General features: G+C 38.3%; 1 protein-coding gene across 2 annotated transcripts; it reads right to left on the minus strand.

Moving 5' to 3' along the window:
- Positions 1 to 2,444: 2,444 nt before the first annotated feature.
- Positions 2,445 to 19,998, minus strand: LOC131320710 (myosin-6-like). 2 transcript variants are annotated; one of them, XM_058351521.1, is made up of 39 exons: positions 19,519 to 19,998; positions 18,581 to 18,709; positions 18,311 to 18,454; positions 18,086 to 18,231; positions 17,833 to 17,989; positions 17,628 to 17,686; positions 17,364 to 17,523; positions 16,430 to 16,579; positions 16,195 to 16,331; positions 15,949 to 16,095; positions 15,739 to 15,840; positions 15,063 to 15,120; positions 14,881 to 14,982; positions 13,329 to 13,366; positions 13,055 to 13,181; positions 12,766 to 12,936; positions 12,543 to 12,674; positions 12,309 to 12,418; positions 12,097 to 12,157; positions 10,538 to 10,715; positions 10,216 to 10,421; positions 9,956 to 10,075; positions 9,415 to 9,513; positions 8,809 to 9,021; positions 8,542 to 8,681; positions 8,301 to 8,415; positions 8,093 to 8,137; positions 7,923 to 8,006; positions 7,640 to 7,810; positions 6,511 to 6,666; positions 6,200 to 6,388; positions 4,743 to 4,871; positions 4,587 to 4,657; positions 4,402 to 4,501; positions 4,034 to 4,090; positions 3,785 to 3,841; positions 3,477 to 3,557; positions 3,289 to 3,371; positions 2,445 to 3,063 (listed from the first exon to the last, which is right to left on the minus strand). In XM_058351521.1, exons 1-39 carry the CDS (start codon positions 19,519 to 19,521, stop codon positions 2,949 to 2,951), a joined length of 4,542 nt encoding a protein of 1,513 aa, XP_058207504.1. In that variant the 5' UTR covers positions 19,522 to 19,998; the 3' UTR covers positions 2,445 to 2,948. The 2 variants fall into 2 exon arrangements, with proteins under 2 accessions (XP_058207504.1, XP_058207496.1); XM_058351513.1 differs by having other exon boundaries at positions 8,295 to 8,415.
- Positions 19,999 to 20,681: the final 683 nt, after the last annotated feature.

Raw genomic sequence — 20,681 nt, forward strand, 5'->3', positions numbered from 1 at the left:
TAGTCAAAGATCACAAACTAATAATTAAGCCATATTCTGATTCTTCAACATGGTTTTAGATTATCTTCTTCTACATGATAATGCATACTTTGATATTCAACCCTTATAACTATATTAACGGTACTTATAGTATCTCACATGTATCTAATCTAGCCCATACATCAGACTAGAACATGATCACGGAACATTATGAGAATATGAGAGAGAGAGAGAGAGAGAGAGAGAGAGAGAGAGAGAGAGAGAGAGAGAGAGAGAGAGAGGGACCACATGAATAGCCGTTCTGGAATATGATTGGGAATATTTGGGGCTGCATAATTATTAGTATAAAAAAAAAAGAAAAAAGAAAAAAAAGGATTGGGATCCAATTTAGGTTTAGATGAGATATAACCAAAAACTGACATGTGCAGAAGATAAATATATGCTTCAATGATGGAAATAGATTATATGCTTTTAAAATCTTTAATATGTTGGTTGGAATTAATAATAAAGTCAATACTTCATTGTTAATAATACAATGTTAGTAGAATGAAGAAGCCTGAAGCAAAACGTGACGATGGGTTGAATAATTTTTCAAAATTAAGAGAAAAAAGAAAAAACAAAGTACTTGCTACTGGAGCATCTATCATGAACCGTGAAGATATGCAAAATTGATAAGTGATGATAATCCCATAAGATAATGGAGCTCAAATTTTCTGCACCGAAAAGAATCTGTGTCTAAAATTTGGTGTATTTATTGTCATTGCATCACTTGAAATTTCGTACTATATGTCTCGAGATTTTCTCTTCATTTATGCCTTGTTTGGATTGGTTTTTGAATTTTTGTTTTGAAAAATAGTACGGATAATAAGTGGAGAGAATGATCGAAAATACAACAAAACATTGGTATTCGGATTTTTTCATTAATAGGATTTCAGGAGTAGATAATGGCCTGATATGCTCATTAAACTGTTACAATTGCAATCATGTCAGGAAAAACAAAACGAAAGCAGAAAATCTCATGAATTGCGACATGTAGCCACATATAGCCAAAAAATTACTCTCTGTCATTGGGACACCATTGTCACCTGGTGCTCCAACGTCCTGTGCCATGATACTCCACCATGAGAGAGAGATTGATTGATTGATGCCAATGGGGATCTAGGAAGGGGACCTAAACCATAGAGATATGGACCAATAACAGATGTACATAGGACTCACTTAGACACACTCATGGGCCTACAACATTGGCCCAAATCGACACCCACGAGGCATAGTCTGATGCATCCGTGTGCACTTCCAATGGCTTAGTGTGATCTGGCAACTGCAACACGGAGTCATCAATCACTGCCGGCTTTAGGTCCTGACTCCTGATAGATATCCTATTCGTGTGAATGCTAAACCCATATTTTGACAATCGCCCTATGTGCGACCTATGTCGGCCGTGTTAATCCGGTAAGCATATCGGATGGTCGGGAAGTGATCACACATGAGGTACCACATTTGTAAAGCTTTGAATCGACATTTTGACTTACTTGGGGCCAGCTGTGAAACCTCTGTCGACGGGTTTTAGCCGACGGGTCAATCAGACGGCTCGGAATTGATCAGATATGTAGCATCACAGTTGTCCAGGTTTGAACAACGAGGGTGGTCCAGTATCTTATGGGCTTATGGTCCCAAAACCCAGCTGAACACCTCTCTAGTGGTGCATGAGCTTTTGCTTTGATGGTACCGAGGTTAGTCCCATGTGGATTTCACACGGGCTTCACTGCCCAAGAAGTTCACACTTGTTCATTGACTTTCTTTTTTTTCCCTTTTTTGCCAACCGGTCTACATCAGCCGGAGTTAAGGGAGTAGTTAGTAAGTTAGTCCAAGGACTGTCCATAGCCCTAAACCACAAACGCTCCTGACGGAGCTTGAACCCTGGCCTCTCACAAAAAAAGGACCAAAAAATACCATTGGGGTACTAGCCCTTTTGGCATTTGTTATAGGGACAAGGTCAATATTGGTGCACTAGATATTTAATTGTGTTTCTGAGGAAATGAAAACATTAGAAAGGACTCACTGGTCCTGAAAATACAACAAAGTACTCAGACGATCCGAAAAAAAATAAAAAATAAAAAAAAGACAATAAAAATTCGCCAGAAATAACAGCTGCGATGTTGTAGTCCCCTCTGATTTCCTTTTTATTCTTTTCATTCTGATGAGGGTGTCCAAGGTTCCGACTGATTTGTTGATACAGAGTCTCCCATTACAAGTACGTTTAAGAAGCTCATTACGGAGCCTAAACCCAAATTTAGCCAGCGGAATCATCAGTCCAACCAGTGAGATTCAAACTCATGACTTCTCATACGAAAATCATGACTTAATTTTGAGAATTTTCCCTGAAATTTTAGCTTGTTAAAGAACCCAAAAGGCGTATCCAAAAAAAAAAAAAACACGCGAATGAAAATCACTGGCAAAGGTTGTTAATCAACATGTTCAATCGATAAATTCCATTACGAGGGATCCGAGTACAAAAACACAATCACCAAATAAATACATGTTTCATATGATCTGTTTGCTTGAAAAGATAACAAAACTGTAAGATCACCAAATCACTATCATAGGAGTAGAAAAAAATTTCTCCTGAACTCTCTAAAAACAATGATGCCCCCTATTGGAAGAAGAATCAAACAATTCCCAGAAAAAGAGGGGAAAAAAGAGGAACTTCCCCAGGTTCCCCATGATGGAAAAGATATAATCCTCTGCCAGTTTTACTATAGATATTGTACAAATCTAAATGCAAAAACTAATTTTACAAAATGGGCAGGGATGTGGAGAAAAATGAATCAATAGAGAAACACTATGAGGAAAATTAAAATAACAAACAAATGGATTTACAAACACCATGTACTTTTCCAAGTAGTTGTAATTAACCGGCGCGCCTATTACAGCAGAATAGGAGAAACCATGCTTGAAATTCCTGAGCCTCACTCATCTAAAAACTGGAAGGCAGGATTCTCAATAAGTTCCGTGGCGGCTTTGACATCAGAAAAGTCCTTCTCTTGCAATGACTTTGAGAGGTCGTCAACCGAAAACGGAATGCTGTCATCAGAAGCATCAACTGGTCAGTGTTTTGTTATTCTATTACGTCTGTATTTTTGTCAATGACGTAAATGTACGACGATAATAAAAAGGAAACAAGCAAGAACAAAGCAGAGAGGAAAAGAACTGTGGGTTAGATTTCTGTAGGCCAGATTTCGCAACAGTTTCAGCTACTGTTGGTTTGATAAGAAGGAATGGTTATGTAAAAAGAGGATGAACTTTTACCTGGAATTGTCATCCAACAAAAAGGAACTGCTGACAGCACTGTTCGAGTCTTCTGTCATTAGTACCCTCATGCTTGAAATGACCTGTGCAGATTCAACAAACAAATTGCTTAGCGGCCATATTCAGCCGAGAAGAAGACAAACTCTACGAACTTCTGGTGAACAGGAATTTTTCCATGAAGTACTTACATCTGGAGATACACTTCGAGTGTTATAGTTGTCATCCCAGTACAATGTGCATATTCTATATAGTTGCTGGACACTCAAAATCTGAAGAAACCAAGAAACCAAGTTAAACGACAAATGCCCATTTTTCAAAAAGCAACTGCTCATACAGGTACTGCATGTTATTAAGTTCCAATGCGAACTCTATGTAAACAAGTAAATCAAGAAGAATCACCCACGGGTTTTTTTTCTATAATTCTAATGCTATTGCTTTGCTTCTTTTAATATCTCCACATTTTCATGTGTGGTGAGAGGGAGGGACTGAGACTTACAGGGCAAAGATCGTTGGTAATTTCATCGTAGGAAATTCTATACTTCTGATGTATAACCTGTGGCACAAGAGCAGGATAAAATGAGCTAATAATGCAGTGCTTACATTGTGGGAAGGAGCGACATACAATACAAGAATCATTTCGAAGAGAAAAAAGAAACGGTGGGAGGAAAACTGCGACTATCTCAGACGGAAAAGAAGAGTTACTATAGTGATAATAACGCTTCAACTTTAAATGTGATGAACATACCAAGAACCCAACAGCTTGTCTGATGTGCTTAAGCTCATCCCAAGCTGACCCTGCATACTGCAATCCAAGGACATTTCAGGCTCCAAAAACAGAAAATCGAGTAGTTGTACCAAAGATGTTAAGGACCGGATTAGACGTGCTTCAATAAAATGTCCTATAGGACCGCATAACCAGCATTTGTATCCAACAAATGGTCGTGGGATTACAATACCTTGGAATTGTGGTATTGGAAATTCTCTTACTTTAGTCTAGTGGGACTATAATCCATTCCTTAATAGTTAGGCCAATCAAATGGGACTTAAGTAATGCAAAAAGATGCAGAAAGCAATTATGCATTGATCTGAATACCTGATAGATAGAGTACGTACCTCATCTTTTGCCTGGCAGCACCAAAGCTCCAATTCTGCCAACCCAGCTTTGACATATTCCCCATTGCTGAAAGTACAACACTCGCGACGTAGAAGAAGGCTGCAAAAACGATGAATTTTGCATACATCACTAAAGCATCACGGAAGGATGACGAATAATTCCACTACAGAAAACATTAAGTTACCTATTGAAGAGTTGGACATTAATATACGAAAATGTCTGACTATAGATCTTTTGAACAAGAACCGGAGGAACCTGAAAACCAACAAACACATAAGCATTTTTAGGATTTTATATAAAAGAGAAGAAAATTAACACATGGTATAAGCAAGGTCCTTACAAAATTTTCTTTCAATGTACAGAGAAGCGAGTTGAGACATTCAATAATGCTCTGCCAGTGATTTGCAGGGGAATCTTTGCCAAAGGACCTCCCAGATCTTAGGGCACTTCCCTTGGATGTTCTTGGTGCCTAAAGAGTCAATATCATAAATTACAGAGCCCACGTACAAGCTTAACTGGTAAACAGAAAATTTGTTCTGCTTTATATTCTAATTGGCTGATCGACACGAAACAATCATTTACTGCATGCACGAATCAAATAATATAACATTCCCAGCACTATGGCATGGTCATCGGTCACCATTATCAATCAACATAGCAGTTGCAGACTGTGCACAAGTAGAAGACTAGAGTGATTGGTTTAATGAGGCAGAGAGAAACTGAGATCCATGGACCAGATTCATAATTTCATTCAATTAAAGCCCGAAAAGCTCTCAGTCTTGTCATAATTTATAGCACTAAAATGTCAACCTCCAGAAAACACAAAACGGATTTGAAAACGGTGAGATTCTACAGACATATGCTCATGAGATGGAAAAAACTGTCTCCAGAGAAGCTTCCAATTTTGTGAACAAAAAAATAAACCAAATCATAAACTTCGATGGAGTAGGGCCCAAAATGGAAACTAACTCAAACATAAACAACGTAGACACATTGATCAAGAAGGTGGCATTCCATTTATGTCTAAGTTGCTTCAATGAGTTCAATATTAGCAAAATGCTATGAGTTGAGCTCGTTTGCCATCAACTGTTCACAAAGCAAGACCTCTTCCTCTCCGTAATACTAGAAGCAGAGAAAAGATAGCTTGTCGGTCACTCTAATCCGAACCTCACCTATCACTACGTTCTAAAACTACAGAGCTCAAGGTTTAATTTTCTTTGCACATTCATTCATACACGCACGCACGCACGCACATGCACGCACAAACATATAACCAAACCAAACCGAGCCTTGTGTCCCAATCACTTGGGGTCGGCTACATGAATCTTTTTCCTCCATTGAGCTCTGTCAAGGGCCACTTGTTCACACAAACCTACTATACTCATATCATTGTGCACCACAGCATCTAATGTCAATTTAGGTCTACCCCTCCCCGTAGCATTGCTACCCAAAGCTATCCTATCCACTCTCTTAATTACTGCATCTCCTAGTCTATGGTAGACATGCCCAAACCACCTTAGTGTATTTTCCCTCAACTTCTCTTCTATGGGTGCTACACCTACCATCTCACGAACCGTTTCATTTCTAATCCTGTCTCGTCTAGTCTTACCACACATCCAGAGAAAAAATCTTTGATAAATAAGTCTAGTGTAATGTTACACAGAAGTTGTTCTTCCAACAGTTAGTATCAGCTGTCCAACAGCTATCATCAAAAAAATTGCAAATTTCAAGAGACGGACATTCAAATTTTCCAGAGACGGAGGTGTTGTAGCTTATGCAAATTGAAGTTCCACATACCTGAATACACAAGGAAAGCAGTGATGCCAACTCTTTCTTCAAGTTGTCTCGAACGATTCCATAGATTTTCTCCACATAAGCTGTGAGCTGTTGCTTGAAAAGCAGAGCTGGGTATTTGGCATCAACTTGGCGTACTATTTCAAGTGGAGGTGCAGCAAGACTCGCAGAAGAGGGAGAAGACCGAAATCCCTGTGACATACCAAGTAAATCATATTACACAGCATGAGTAGACCTATAAGAACTCGGTCATCGTAAATCACATCACAACTGACATCATATAATGCAACAGAAAAGGATGAAAAAATTTATACCATTGTCATCCTTCCAAACAGTGACGTAGGAGCAGGTGGCTTTCGATGTGAAGATGCCCCAGATGAACCAGCACCTTTTAAACTACTTTGGAGCAAAAACAACAATGAAGAGGTATTTGATAGCCAGTATGCCATGTGTTCATTGTCCTCTTGATCCTGTAATGAGGTAAGTTTTTGTTATACTTCAGCTTTTGAACAGGTAATAAATTGTTATTACAACAGCAAATAACGAAAAATATGGAAGATAATGTATTTGGAAGCAACAACACCTTTGATACCCCATGAAAATTTAACATTAATCAACCCAAATCGAATGCTCTAGATTTTGAATAAACAAGGTAATGAGCACAGAAATCAAATAGGGTCTCTAGGCCTATCCTCTCTGATGCCTTCCGGCTTTGATTTGGGGGGATGGTTTCACGGTGTAATATCCTTGAGTTCCTCAATTTTTGGAGGTATAAGCCACCTTTTGCATATATGTCTTCAGTCCTCCATGCTCATACCCCCATTGATTTGGGGATTACATGGGTTCTGTCACTGTTGTAATAATTTATTTATTTTGATAAGTAAATCATATTAGAAAGAAGGAATTAAGGGAATGCCGCCCGCCGTCTACAAAAAAAAGACCGCAGACAAAAAGGCCCTATACACCACTATGTGAGATGAACAACTCAAACCAATCTAGAAATTGATCAACCCAAATTGGTAGTCAACGATGAATACACTGACATGATTGCCACCACGACATACAAGCGCTGCATACCTATACTCTGTCTTTAGAACCTCCTTAAGCCATGTTAAATTTTAGTAAGAGGAGCACAGGTGAACAAGAAAGAGTATCAGTTATAATTCGTTCCAAATATGGACAAAGATCTACATATAGCTGGATTTTAATAAGCTCAATATCCAGCCATATCAGTGGCTAATGCATTCCTCTGATCGCCTCCCTCTTCTTACGGAGGCATTTGGACCACTTTACACTGGTTTCCAATTCCATCGTCAACCCCAATGTTGAAATAGATAATCATCTTCCATATCAACCCGCCAACATGGATACTAATTGTAATAACGTAGCTACGATGATCAAATCCATTAAAAACCAGACCCAGAGAAAATGGGATCCAATTACCTCAATAGCTGAACCAAACATCTGAATGAGACGATCAAACACGCTAGTCCTTTCCGCCTCAAAAGATTTCCAATGGAGAAGGCATTTGTAAATGGTAAATGCTGCAACAGGCTTGCCTTGGCTGAACCCAACATCCTTCATAATGCAGTTGATAAGTGCATCAACACTCTCCTGCAGCAATTTTGAAGCCCGCAGATGTCAAAGTCAGTCAACAAAGCAAAGGCAAAACATAAGAATAAAAACATGAAAAATGAAGCAGATATCTATCTGGGTCGGAACATACATGCTGACGATCAAGGATGGATCTTCTAAACTTGCTATCGGATTCTGTTCCATACTTCTTAGCAGGTGTGACACTTTGTGGTTCCTGCATAAACAAATCTTTTCCACAATCACAAATGCAAGAATACAGAGATAAAATGGAACTCAAAAATTTGGGAAAGAACATATTACATTGGCTCTATTCTCTTCATTGGAATTGTAACCATTCTCCAAGTTCTGCAAAAAGTAAACATTGAAAAAAACGATTAATTTAAAAAAGAAGAATGGATCGGAGATCTTTTTTTCCCCTTGGTGCGGACCTGGGGGCCAACAGAGGATATCAAAAACATCTACAAGAAATTTTTGCTAGATCCCTATCATTTCTACCACATACACTTACTTTGGTAGGTGGAGTTGGTGGAAGTGCTGACGAGCGTGTAGCAGGTGTGCTAAGCAAAGATTGCTGCCGAAGAATTTGGCCCTCAGATTCCATCTCGAACATTTTTTCTTCAAGCCTGTGAATGTATAAAAACAATTATGCAACAACATACTGAAGAAAAAATGACCAGCGAGCATGCAGAACAGTCCAATGTCATCAAGACGTCAACAGTTATTCTAAAAGACACTAGTGTCTCGCACACCTTTGCATATTAGTCTTCAGATGAATTATCTTTGATTCTGCCTCCAAAGCCTGCTTCAATCTCTCCTCACTAAGTTTGTTCGTCTCCTCATATTTTTTCTCTGTTTCATCGATTTTCTTCTCTAAGGAACTAACCAAGGCCTGCATAATCCCGAGAAAGTGGCAAACAAAACCATAAAATATGATGCCCGTACCTCAAAAGTGTAAGTGTCATCAAACTAGTACACAAAATAACAACTCAAAAAAAGCTGCAATCTGGCCTCTTTACCTTAAGTTTCTCATTTTCAGCAGTAATCTTATCCATCAATGAATGGTCAACGACTGGAACCTCCTGTATGACAGGGATTTGCTCCGCTGCCTTTTTGGAAGCCTCACGTTCCTTCATAAGAGTTTCTTTAGTTTCTTTGAACTGGAGTTGCATCTCTTGCAAAGCAGATTGCAATTTTGCATTTTCTTGGGTTTTGGCTTCTTCCACGTCAGCCTACAGAAGTAAAGCATGAATGTGACTATAAGGGAAAAAAAATATCAGGAACATAGCAGAATTCATCGCAATGACAATCCAAGAAGCAAATAGCATAGTCATGGCGAATGACTATCCATTCTCATCCTTTGTCTTTTGAGGATTATTTGTGTTCTTCTCTAAATAGAACCTCAAACTGACAACAGTACCACCAGGTAATCGCCTTACTTTATCTCTCCCTCGTATTCTTTTTAACATCCTCATCCCCGTTTAACAACCTTTCAGAGGCATGAAATGTCTATTTAAGGTATCCTTTGATACCAAACACATGGAAATAAGATAGGAAACAATGATAGAGAACTTCACAGGGAACAGCTGCATCTGTGCAATAATCATGAAAACAGAAATACTTACTCTCATGCGTTTCTCCAGCTGCAATCGCCATGTTAGTTCTTCAACTTGCTTCTCAAGTTTGTTTTTGGCAGCTTGGAGAGCACCGGTTTCCCTTGCAGCCTGTATTACATACGAGGAATGAATCAATTACATGAGAAATATCCAAGACAGACAGAACAGTAACAAGCAGGCAATATGTCAGCCACTATTTCTTGTCCTCTTTACTCACCTCTGCACATCTGCAGGGAAACTATAGGTATAATGAAAAAACTAAATTCAGTCGTCTTAAAAACAGAGGCAGGAGTACCTTTGGAGGCAACAAATCTAGAGTCTCACTACAGATTGCATGAAACAACCTTGCTTTTCAACTCTAACTAGAGACACAGGAATTATTGGTCACAAAATTCATGTTTTTTTCCTGTCATATGTTCCTATGATGCTACAGGCCTACAGCAAGTAGTGAAGATAGTTCAAAAAGGTTTTAAAAAATCACAATAGACAGTCAAAAAACATTTCCAAAAATCAAACAGAGAACAAAGGGGGATGACACGAAAAAAAATACCATCTTAAGCTTCCGCAGTTCACTTCTAGCAACTTTTCCCCTCCATGCACACTGTGTGGTGATTGCAGCTTTCTTCAATTTCATATAGTGCAACCAAGCCAAGTACTTGCGACAGTGACTCTGGAGTAATAAATAGTGACATTGTAAATTCAACATAAAACAGGAAGTTCAACAGAGCTAGTGAATAGGGAAATGCATGCCAGATCTACAAACTATATTACTAGTAATAAGTAATGATTTTCCCACACTCTCAAGTTCACCTGAATAATAATAGCAGCCTTTGTCTGCCTTCTGAAGCGAAGCTCATTACGAGCAGTCATCCCACGCATACCAGTCTGAATAGAAACAGCAGAGTAGCACAACTCATTGTACACTTTCCTTGCAAGATGCATACGATAATCTCTTTGAATTCTCAGGCAAGAAGCTTCTCTCCTCATGTTCTCATAAACTTGACGAGCAAGTTCTCCTGCAATCAACCAAAGGAGAAAACAAAGGAAATATAAGTTATAAATTCCAGCAGATAGGACTATAAGAAAACTTAAAAGGTCTAGATGAAATGACATATCTGACACACTGTAATACCTCTGCACACTGATTGAATTCGTATTGCAGACAGACGGAGCAAGAAGAAACTTTTGCGGGCCATGTAAGAACGGATTTTCCTCTGAATAATGCTTGCTGATCTTCCTAAGACCTCAGTTCTTCTGGCATCCAGTTCCGCCATCTGACCAGCCCGTAGAAACACCTTTGTCTTACCGATCTGCAAAAAACAAGCCTAATATGTTAAAAGAATCTAGGATTTAGCAAAACACACCAACAAAAGGAAAATTTTGTTTCAGAAAATTGCAATGCCTGTGACTACTACTCAAGGTCAGGTAAGCAGACATGCTGGAATTTATTTGCAACTGGCAGTATTCTGTATTGCTACCTCTTCAAAGTTAAGAGTGAAGGTACACAAGCTAATTTATTTGCAACTGACAGTATTCTGTATTGCTACCCCTTCAAAGTTAAGAGTGAAAGTACACCAGCTTAGCATTGATTTAATGGATTATTGTGTGCGGGTGGGTGGGGGTGGGTGGGGGTTGACCCAACCTTCGGCATTATTTGCACAAAGTTACTGCAAAATTCTTTATCTCATAGAAACCCCAATATCTGAGTTTGCATTAATTGATTGAGGTTACATAGCAACTGGAGCTAAATGAATATTGTTATGCCTAAAGCAAGATTATCGTAACACTACCTTAAACATTATGAAAAAACAGTTATCTAGGGATTTTTCTACAGCAAAGAAGGCCTTAAAATTGAGGAATTGAAATGACAGATAAACCACTTGGGGCAAGCCCAAGTGGTGAGAACTCAGACTTCCCTTCAGGAGGTCTTGAGTTCAAACCTTGCTCCATTAAGGTGCTCCCAACTTTCCTATTGTGGAGGTTGTGAATTCATGCCCCACTGGAGCTGTTGGGGGTGATCCCAGTTCCCAGTCACTGTAGATGTAGGCTAGTGTAGGTCCTAACAATCATCAAAAAAGTTGACAGATAGAAGCCACCACACTAATACATTGGCGGCTCTATAAATATTCGGTAGGGTGTTCAAAAAATCATAATCCCCGCTAACTCTGTTTAACCAGACTGAAATATTAGTATGTGTTCAAATGTGAATATTTTTTGATAACTCAGGTGTCTAGTCAGCTTATGCGCACCTCGATTAATCATGTGGTTCAATTTCACCGCCCACTTGCAAAGAGCCCAATTAAAGCCGAAGAAAGTGTTCAAATCTGAGTTGATTTGTGACTCTCTCAAGTTGATGAGTGTTCAAACTTTGTTTGGTTGAGTGTTCAAAGTAGGGGTAGAATGAAAATACATGCTACTCAATGTACCCTAGAAAATTTCTAGGGTGTTCAATTGCATACCCAAGCTTCAACGTGGAGCCACCACTGCACTAATAGACAACTACATAACTCAAATTAGCATGGATGCAAAATTGAAAGGACACTACAAAGATGCTCAACAACCCATGCATCGGTTTGTGACCAAGAGAACATGAAAGAGCATAAGATTTGAAATTTGACTGCATCTCTGCAAGTTCTAATAAAAACCCGTTTCAGAACCAGATTTTGCCCAAATTATGAAAAATATCATTACCTGATACCCTTCCATTCCCACTTTCTCAAGAAGCCTTTTGCAAGCAGCAACCTCATCCGTACTATCATAAATTAAGTGTAATATTCATCAGGAACGGTAACAGTTTGTCTAAACCTGTATACTTATCTACATCAACACATTATACAAATGACAAAAGATCTTATATGATTAAGAAATACTAGAAAGAAACTATCAAAAGCCAATCAAACTACCTTCCGTCCAAAACTTCAGGTGCAAGGATACCAAATCGATCTACAAATTCAAGGAAAGGTTTTCTTGTAGGATAACCCGCGCAACTTATCCGGATTGCCTCCATGACCCCCTAAAAGAAGACACATACCAGCAACTGACATAAAGAGAGAGAGAGAGAGAGAGAGAGAGAGAGAGAGAGAGAGAGACGACAGCTTCATTCCCAACACAATCATGTAAAAAGGAGCCCTCCTTACCCCACAGCGTAGTTGTTGTAGAACATTGCTATTCTCAAAAATAGCTGGCTTAAGAAGATTATTGGGCTTCACACACCGAATATAATGAGGTTCACTTGAACTAAGAGTTTCAAGCAACGCTTGTAATTGTTGCTGCAACAAGTACAAGAGGAACTTCATTAAGTCATCGTGTTAAACCAAAAAAGATAGACAATTCACAAAGAGAGAAAGAGAGCCATCAGACCTTGAACCGTGCACCTATTGAAGAGAACTTTGATTGCTTAGAGGACTCCTCAGTTGAAGGTGGAAACAAACCCGACACGAAGGAACATTTGGAATCATTCAGGAGCGCTTGATGTTCGGCAATAACATAATCTTTGTTTTTGTCCAGAAACAATTCCGTTTGGTAGGTAACCTAAAGGATAAGTTCAAATGTTTATCCATCAAATTAATCTCAAAAGGTGTTGCCAATTCTTGTTCAAAGGTGTCTAGTCTAGAGCTGAATATATCATAACGCAAAAAAATAGACTTACATCCCCAGCATAGTGACAAATAGTGAAATCAGACCGTGATAACTTTGGCTTAGTGAAACGTTTGTGGTTTGTGAATGTCTGGTACAGCTTGTTGGCAAAGGTTTCATAAGTTGATCTTGGGAACATACTGCAAGAAAAACGAACCCCGTCATCAATCTCACAAGGAGAACCATCAAATGTAAACATGTAATGGTTAAATGACATAAATTATATGGAAGTTAAGTCATTACTTATGTGAAACCAAAGAAAAATCTTACAGCAGTACACCACTTACCAAGCTTCATCCAGAAGAGATATTATGCCACCAGGTTTCTGAACATTAGAAAAAGAAATAACATCTTAGAAAAGCAAAAAATATCAAATGACCTGCCTAATCATAATACCCAGATTCGAAAGGAAGTTACCAGCAACGAACCACAAACGAAAAACAATCATAAACAATGAAACACTTGAGTGAAGCCTAAAGATGAAAGTCCACATGAATGATCAAGTCTCTCTCCACTTTTGGTCCACCACACCAACAAGCAAACAGAAATCATAACAAGTACTCACCGTCCCATAATGTTGGTACTCTATTCCATTTTGGGATGTCCCAAAATATTAGTCCTATTTGAAAAGTCAACTAAGAAAGTGTAGATTTCTAAAATTTACCCTTCATAAATAAGCTGCTAAGTGAGACTCCAGGGGTAGTAGTGGAAATCAATGCTCATTTTGAAAGGAGACATGCATTTAATGCTTTCCCCTTAAAAAAGTTGGAAACCCCAAAAGGGACCAATATTGTGGGACAGATGGATTATTATTTAGTAGATTCAAATTGTACTTCTTAACCTTCCCATTTTATCTTAAACCAAAAGCATGGTCACAAACTTTCAAACTTCATTGTCTATCTCTGCGTTACTGTCACCTGCATTGGTGTCATTCCAATCTCCTAGTTTTTTTCTATTAATCTTCACTATAAGTTTCCAATCGCTAGTACCATGCATGAATGCCCATGACACCTCTTTAAGGTTAAACCACAAAATTCATATCTACGCTCAAGAGTGAATATTCAGACTTATAATAGTTGAATATAAAATGAGAACATGGAAAGATATGCACCGTCAAAAAACATTATTCGCACCATAAGCACTTCAAAAGCATCAGTATTTTGGGGAAGAAACCCATCTAGTACACAACCACTATGCTTGAAAGAAAATTGAATTCATCAAGATTGACCACTTTGCTTCCCAATTCGTCAACCAATTCTTAATCAGGATTTGTGGTGTATCTTTTCCTCAATCAAGATTGCATAAAATATACCTGTCTGACATCCGGACGGGAACACAAAGATACATAAACGAATGAAATGTTTGCACACAGTTCTTGTACAGGCCACTTTGTGCTTTCCGACAAAATACTCTACGCAATTTCACTACACAACTCAACTCCATAAACCTTTATCTCAGGACCTTGCTATGAGAATATACAGATTTTCATGTACTTTTAAGATTATAGTTCCCCACAACTTTCTCCACGACCTCATCTTGCATTCATGAAGTGAGATCTAACTGATGCCATTCAGTAGCACTTAATCCATCAATTTAGTGAACATAGCAAACCTTAGAGAATAAAGATGTACATATAAAAACTGAAAACGAAGGAACAAATAATGGATGGAACACTGGAATCATATTGGAGAAAAGGAAGTCTATTTACGGCAATAGCATTTTGGATGCTTGTCTATGGAATGAAAAGCAGTAATTTATGCCCTAATGGAAACAGTCGTGACTGGAAAAAAAATTATGAGATGCCAATCAAAATCTTCAGAGGAGGCAGATACCACGGACCTTTTCAATGAGGTCTAAGACGTCTTGGTTATCAATGAATTCGATGTAGCTCCAATTAATTTCTTCTTTGGTATATTCTTCTTGCTCCATTTTGAAAACGTGCTGTCCAACAAGATACCCATAGATCATAAAGACGTCCAACACATATATTTAGAAACTGTTAAAATGAAGCCAACAAAAACCTGATTGAAGTGTTGCTGAAGCTTCTCATTTGTTAAATTGATGCAAAATTGCTCAAAGCTGCACAAGCCCACAAAGGCAAAACATGAGAGAAATGGTCCAACACGCAGCTTCAGCAAAGCATTTAGGTGAACAAAATCTGGATTTTCTGGTTTCTGGAGTTCTATATAGCTGCCATGCTTAACAATTCTCGCTTTCTATAGAGTTATGCATTAATAATTATCCAAAGGGAAAACTATCATGAACCAGATGGCCACAACTTCTTACGCTCAATTATTCCACATTAGAAGGTCACAATCTTCAACCTATGCATAAACTCAATCAGCGGCCAAAGATAGAAGAAATTGGGGAAAATTCATTTTCAATCTCACATCCATCTGGGGTTTGTAAATGTTAAAATGAACTAATCGCAGAAACTTTGGCTCGTAAAATCATCAAATGCGTAATATGTGTACACTGTTGGCAAATAAGAAATAAGTGACTTCTTTATTACAGTCTACAGACAACCAGGAGGCCTTCAACATTTCTGCTTATCTGTGAATAAAAAGATAGAACATGACCCCACCGCTTACCCTTTAAGTACGATTTCCTTTCACCTTACATGACAATTTTACCCATTTCACTGTTAGTTTTCAATTCCTGTTCATCAATGAAAACAAAGGCGTACCAGTTAAGCACCTGTTTGTCTTGAAACTCTCAAATCCATAGATATCCAACACTCCAATTAGAGACTTTGAGTTTGGGTCTTGACCAATTGAACAATTAATCTTATCCACAAGCCTGCAGAAACAAGCAGCCATTTACGAAGAGAAACTAAAAACCAGATTTACTACTTTACATAAACCATGTGCAAGGTCAATTCCGAACAAACTTGACAGTTAAGCATACCAGTCAAACAGCCTTGAGTAAACAACTTTCGCCAATGCATCTCTACTGACAGCTGCTGCTTCTGGATCCAGCCATTTCGTGATGGTTTCATCGCGAGTTACAATTACGCGTTTGCAAAGGGAATCCTCTAAGGCTTTCGGATCACACCTGAACAAAACTTTCACTTAGAAATTCACATTTTAAACATAGCGTTTTGAGGATACACTTTTCGTGTGTGTGCATGCATAGATTAAGTGAATCGTTTACATGAACAACTCTGCAGCAGTTCTCAGATGGAACCAAGATTTTTCATCTTTGGGCATAGACGAGTCCATTTCCTTCCCCTTCACAAAATCAATATTTCCCAAATGCAGAATTGCAGCCACAACTCGAAAAATTCCATCCTGCAAAGGAACAAGAAATCGCAAGAAAATTTAGTCGGTCTATTCAATACACAAAACAATTTGCATTGGTTGTGTGAAATAACTTCCAACAACTATACCTGCTCCTCAGGACTTATTCCAACGACATCCATCGCACTCCTTGTTGCGATGTAATCTTTAGCATCATCAATCCCATCTAACTCGTAGCAATTTGTTTGATTTAGATAATGAAATGATCTTGGATTTGCCATTTTGTATCTTTTAATATCCTGGCAGAAGAGAAAAGGACAATTCCTCTTGAAATAAGAAAATACAAATATAGACAATTACAAGAGCCAAAACCAGTGACCCACATGCTGCAAGTTATAAAAGGACGCGATTCTTCCATTTTTTGTTCACAACCAAAATGTTCTGTATAGAGAAGTATGGGTCTTGAATTTCATCTCTCTTCTCAGCAGAGTCTTCTTACTGTACCCCTTGCTTTTAAAAATTTGTATTACTTTTAGGATTCAAAATCTTCCAAGGACTCTCTAAAAACTCACTAGGTATAAGTATGTCAAGGGCAACATGTAAAATCATCCCTGAATTTCAGCAAAAGTCCCAGCTATACTCTGTAACGACCCACCCTTTACTGGCCCAATAATTTGTGGGAGCCTAATGACATGGCCCAAAGTGCTTAAGCCCGAGTTGTTCAGTAGTAGGGCTGGTCCATTATATTTCATTGAAACTTCTTCTAACCAATGTGAGACCAACATTGGGATACTAAATATTCTAAACAGAATATCAAAAAAGTAGACAAGAAAGGGATGAAGAAGAAGGGGATATAGATATAGTCATATAGACATTATCATCAGAATGCATTCCTTAACATTGTGGATGGCTACAGATTTTCTGTATTGCGTTTTTGTATAAAAAAAAAAGAAGCAGTTGCTCTAAAACAAAAAGTCGAACCAGGGGTAAACAAATGCATGTATATTTGGAAACTGAAATACTTTACGGACACAGTGGAATATAAGGCATGAATTAACTCTTGTTGAAGCAGAGATCTCTAACCTCCGGTGGTGCAGCACAAAGCATGTAGAAACAATGGTAATTTCTCTCAGGATCAGACACTTGGCAAACACGAGATCTCTCAAGCAGATAAGTTCTGATAGCAGCTCCAGAAATCCTTCCATTCTTGTCAAATTGAATCTCCACAAACTTACCAAAACGACTGCAATATTCAAAGCATGCAGATAAAGACATACACAGGAACACAGAGATATGACAAAGCTTGCCCGAAATTGAAAAGATAATTTACTGAAAAGACTTCCCCACCTTGAGTTATTGTTTCTGACGGTTTTTGCATTACCAAATGCTTCTAGAACAGGATTGGACTGCAAAGGTGTGGGAATAGACCAAGAAGAAAATTGTGATAGGCTAACTGAAAAAAAACTCATGCTGGGAAGTGCATAATAGAAAATTTGAGTTTTCAAATTCTCCAATCAGCTAGTCGGATACACGGAACAAAATGAATTATTACCTCCAGGACTTTCTGCTCAACAGTCCTTCCCTCAGCTGCAGCTCTTCCTCCCATGTAAGCCAGATAGCGCATAAGCTGCTTCGTGCTTTCTGTTTTACCAGCACCACTTTCACCACTAACCAAAATTGACTGACTTATTCCCTCATTAATCATCTGTCTGCACCCACAGAAATAATCAGTTACGTCACGAGCTGAACTGAAGAGGTTCAACATTTCAACTTATAGTCGAAAGCAGAGATTGTGTTAAGAGTACCTGTATGCAGCATCTGCAACAGCAAAAGGATGCGGACTCAGTTCACCAAAAGCTGCCCCCTTATACTGTGCCATCATATGGCTATCATACAAATGTGGTAATCTTCTAAAAGGGTTCACAGCGATTAAAATACTTCCTGTGTACGTCTGGGGACACCATTATGTCAATTAGCCTCCATCTGGGAGTAAATGCTAGTGTTATGCAAAAAAAATTAAGCAGACTTACATATATTTCATTTATATCATATCTGGATTTTAAATTTTGTAGAACTCCTGGTTCGTGCAAATAGGCCAGCTTTGTCATATCATCAACTCCACATGGTGGTGCTTCAGAATCCTTGGGATAGACATTAGAAGCCTTGACAACAACCTGCAATTTAAAACTTAACATCAACCAACAAACAAGCAAGCAAAAAAGAGGGAAGCGGAAACAACAGAACGTTGCGCATTTCTAAACAATAGATGTCCATACACAAAAGAGGTGGAGAACACTTACTGTCTTCCCTGAAGTACAAAGAACCCTGATCTCTTCACCTTTGACTTCAACAATTTCCCCATCTATCCAAGCTGCATCAAGATCCTCCACCCAAACAAGAGATCCATTGCCTAAACTGACTGAGCTAGCCTACAAAACCAAGAGACACAGCAATTAAACCAACCATAACCCATTAAACTTCGCGGAAAAATGAGGAACAAAACAACATGATGACTACGAGATGCCAAAGCATCAGTCACAAGATAAACAAAAGGAATGCATCATATTAGTAGGTAAACAAAACCACGTCAATGGAAGCAGTTTAAGGACCTGTACTCTAGAGATGTAAAAGGATCAGGAGGGAGGTGGAACAGAACAAGAAACGAAAAATGGGAGGTTTTGACACTTGAGCACAAATAACATGAGAATACAAAACAATTAATAACTTGCATTGAAGTCTCTTAAGCATAGCTTTATTTACTTCCCATAGAATACAGGTGACAAATCTAAGACGAATAACAAGCTAGTTTCTTCAACTATTTGTGGCTTGACATTGCAACCATAGCCGGGATCAAAAAGAGGTTATTTAATCCATGAACAAATGGGAAAGGGAGCGGAACACGTAACTAATTAGCTTGAGCTGCTCATTGTTAGAATTTAAGGTAGTTCATTACAAGTGTTTGACCTAGTCATCAAAACCATGTCACAATTCGTGAATATAACAAGCTGCATTTGTAAATCAATCATCAGATTTGAGTCTACACTACAATATTTGTATGGACTGTCTACTAGTACATGACATACTACAAATCTTAAAACAACCCAAATTCCAAAGTCTTTTTAATCCAATCAGAACAGATCAGAAATAAACAGAAACATAACAACAACTCAAGCACATTGGCGAGACCAAGACTGAAAAAAATTCACCACCAAAAATGTATAACGTTGTAATCCCATACCATCTTGATTGGCTTAATCCGAATCGGAAACCTCGGCTTCCGATTCTTTCAAAGCCAAGAACAGCTCAGCCACCAGAGATCCAAGTACACACTGATTTTCCTAATTTGCAATTCCTTTCCTCTTCTTGGGCCCACTTCTCTTGAACCTCCGTTCAAGATCAAACCCAACAACCGAAACGAACTTTTTCCTCCTGGGTTGTCTTCGGTACAACTTCTACTTTTCAGAAAACGTCTTCAAGAAGCAAAAACACCCAAGAAAACCCAGAAGCCGCAATAAGCTTTTGGACCCTTCAACAGTCCGATTTTCGGCTGAGAAATCGGTGGGAAGAGATATGGAAAGAAAACTGAAGAAACCCTTTTTAGCTTCTGCTAAAACCAAAGATCTAGGAGGATTTTCTTTTCTTTTTCTGGCAGCGTTTTTACTTGTTTTGGGTTTTTCTTTGTGTTTTCTTCTCCCCTTCTTCTGCCGTGTTTAGGCCGGTAGTCAAAGTTAATTGTATCCTCATTCACATGCTCGCCACTTGTTCAATTAAGGCTTAATTGCATCTTGCCCCCTGAACTATTACACTTTTTCAAATTGCTTCCTTAACTAAAAATAGTTATGACACTTGACCGTCTTAAACTACATAATTCTTGCAACTTGACCCTTTATTAGTTTTCATTCTTGCGACAACCATCAAAAAGCCCATAATGTAGCTCAAACTGCGTTTAAATGCCCAAAATAATATGCATATAACTTTACATGTCTAATAAAATCAAAGACCAAATCTTTGCGTGAGGCATCTTTTCTCATTCATCCCCATCCCTCTATTGTATTTTCATTAACATCATCTCTATAGCATTGCATCATCTATCAAGATATCAAATAGAGTTCAATAAAAAATTATACAAATGTCTAGTCCCTTGTTTTGATAAATATACAGTCCTATGTATATCATTCTCGATATTCTCGTTGTATTTGGAGAAAATTAATATTTAAAATTTATTCGATGATATTTTACGGTCGTTAAGTGGCCAAAGATTAGGGTGGTCAAGTGTAAGGCCTTGTTGGTTAGGGGTAATTTGAAAATGTGTGATAGTCCAAGGGGACAATATGTGATTAAGCTTTTGGTTAATTGAAGAAAATTGTAGTATTAAGGAGTAGTAAAATTAAAGAAAACCAC

This window comes from Rhododendron vialii, chromosome 1a (assembly GCF_030253575.1).
Source record: "Rhododendron vialii isolate Sample 1 chromosome 1a, ASM3025357v1".
Taxonomy (NCBI): Eukaryota; Viridiplantae; Streptophyta; class Magnoliopsida; order Ericales; family Ericaceae; genus Rhododendron; species Rhododendron vialii.